Consider the following 2671-nt stretch of genomic DNA (forward strand, 5'->3'; position numbering starts at 1 on the left):
TGAAAAAATTTCGAAAATTAGCGATTTTTAAATTTGTAATTTTTTTGGAGGTTTCCCCCATTTACGGGGAACGAGGGAATTTTTTTTAATTTTTGAGGGTAATGTCTTCAACTAGATACGATTTGTGATCTTTTGACGTATCATTGAAAGAAATCGGTTCGTTGAGAGCTGAGAAAAAGTGGCAACAGTCACAAAAAAAAAAAAAAAACACATCTTAGTAAAGCCAATACCTTCTTAGCTTCGCATCGAAACTAAAACAATTATTTTGCTACAAAAGAACACAAAAATATATAATTATAGAAAATTAGTATATTATGATATTTTTTTAGCTTGGATGTGAAGCTGAGAAGTTATTGGTTTTACTATGATGTGTTTTTTTTTGTGTCTGTTGCCACTTTTTCTCAGCTCTCAACGAACCGATTTCTTTCAATGATACGTCAAAAGATCACAAATCGTATCTAGTTGAAGACATTACCCTCCAAAATTAAAAAAAATTCCCTCGTTCCCCGTAAATGGGGGAAACCTCCAAAAAAATTACACATTTAAAAATCGCTAATTTTCGAAATTTTCGAAATTTTTTTTACTAAAAACTGCCGTAACTTTTTCAAAAATGAACATATCAATATAATTTTTTTTATAGATTCTTGATATCTTTACCTATCATTTGGTATATTTTTTTTATAAATCTGAAACTTTATCTGTCCATAAGGAGGTTTAAAATGACAACTTTTTCAAAAAAAATTAACTTTTGAATGTGTTCCTGAAAGTCTGACACTTTTATATATATCTTTAATTAAATCTTATGTTATATACTTTAATTAAAAAAAAAAAAAATTTGACCTCTAGACTTGTCTTCACGGCGAAAATGGCTACCAAATGCTATTTTCGTGTGAAAATTCTCGATTTTATTTTTTATATTTTTAACTTTATAATGCTATAACTTATTGAAAAGTGTATGGATCAAGACAATTTTTTTATGAGAAATAATATTTTTTAATAATCCCTTTTTCATTCGACATAATTCATCTTAATTAGGATATTAATAATGAACTAGCAGATCATGTAGCTTTTGGAATAGTCCACCAATTTTTTAAAATTAAACACTATCTAAAGATTTGCATCGAAGCGTTTTTTTTTTTTGATAGTGATTTTAATCACTGTCAGATATCATTATGCTTGATCCAACTATGCCACGTCACCACTGTGCCGCGACCCCCCTGTGTTGGGTTTTTTAATTGCTAACTTATTATTTATCAAATCAAAAAATTGTATTCCTTTATTTCATTTTTTTATTCTGAAATATTTAAACATTTTAATTTGAACACTATATTTTTAATAATTTTTGCAATATTAATCTAAATAAAAATAATAAAATTTCTTATCGACAATATTTTATATGATTTCATCTATTTATATACATTATAATCACAATATTTTTTATTAATATAGATTCTTACCGCAATTAGAATCAGATGTAAAACTAAATCACGGAATTAAAGCTCTCAATATTATGCTCCGAGAAAAAGGTTGGGATACAATGGATCACATAAATATATTTTATAATAACAAAAAATTCAACGTAGAAAGTATAATAAAAGACCCAATTAATAGCATAAATTTTCAAATAAAAAAAGATCATGTATTACAATTATTAAGATGCAGGTTTACAGAAATAATGAAAAACTACTATACATTATTATCTACTATATTTTTTATTTGTGAAAAAGGAGAAAAATCTGTTTTGCACAATTGTTTGATTCAATTTTATAACTCATTCAACAAATCTAAAATAATGTTTGAAGGATTGCTTTCAGTTATAAATACTTTAAAGAAATCGGCAATATGGAATGTTAGTTACAACTCTCATTCAAATTTACAGAATATATTAAAATGGGTTAAATATTTTCTCAATTTACTGCAGAAAAAAGAGTTTTCTCAATTTAATAATATTGATCAACTTGATATGAAAAATGTCAATGTTCAAAATCTAGAAGACTTATTTTTAAATTTTCGACGTGGCTTTTATGAAGAATTACATAACGAAGCGAGACACATGAAAATCCGTTGTTGTATGAAAAAACCTTTTTATAATAAATTAGAATTAGTTGACAATTTCAGGTATACAGCAAATATAATGAATAATCCTAATATAGAGACAATAGAAATTTATCTAAGTGCATGTAATTATTTTAACAATTTTTGTAAAAATGTTTACAATTTTTGTTATGAAGAGTTGGGTTTCAAAAAAGTTTATTTCTCAACAAAAGCTAAGACCATAAACTCTTAAATTTACTATTTAGATATATATATAGATTGGTTATTTATCTGTAGCCTTCTCTACATAGTAATAACTAGGCACTAACGAGTTGAAATTAAAAAGTTTTCACCTGCATACTTGCTACAATGTAATATTAAAAATACTTCAATAAGTTATTAAAGTAAATTTCTGTATGTTATACATTGTTTTATCTATTTGAGTTAAAAATAATAATACATTACATACTTTAAAATACAAATTATTCTATACATGTTTTATTATTTACAATCTGTAAAAACAGATAATATATATATAGGGTGATTTTTACTTCGATGCGAAGCTGAGAAGGTATTGGTTTTACTATGATGTGTTTTTTTTTTTTTTTTTTTTTTTTTTTTTTTTTTTTTTCTTTTT

The 2671-nt window shown here is 24.9% G+C and overlaps 1 protein-coding gene across 1 annotated transcript in view; it reads left to right on the forward strand.

Moving 5' to 3' along the window:
• LOC126895175 (uncharacterized) overlaps positions 1-2519 on the forward strand; it is a 4732-nt gene extending 2213 nt beyond the window's left edge. The window contains exon 2 of the mRNA XM_050666746.1: positions 1450-2519. Within this exon, the coding sequence (XP_050522703.1) occupies positions 1450-2287 (838 nt within the window). The 3' untranslated portion in view covers positions 2288-2519. The remainder of the gene's footprint in view (positions 1-1449) is intronic.
• Positions 2520-2671: the final 152 nt, after the last annotated feature.

This window comes from Daktulosphaira vitifoliae, unplaced genomic scaffold (assembly GCF_025091365.1).
Source record: "Daktulosphaira vitifoliae isolate Bord-2020 unplaced genomic scaffold, ASM2509136v1 Scaffold_1, whole genome shotgun sequence".
Classification (NCBI taxonomy): Eukaryota; Metazoa; Arthropoda; class Insecta; order Hemiptera; family Phylloxeridae; genus Daktulosphaira; species Daktulosphaira vitifoliae.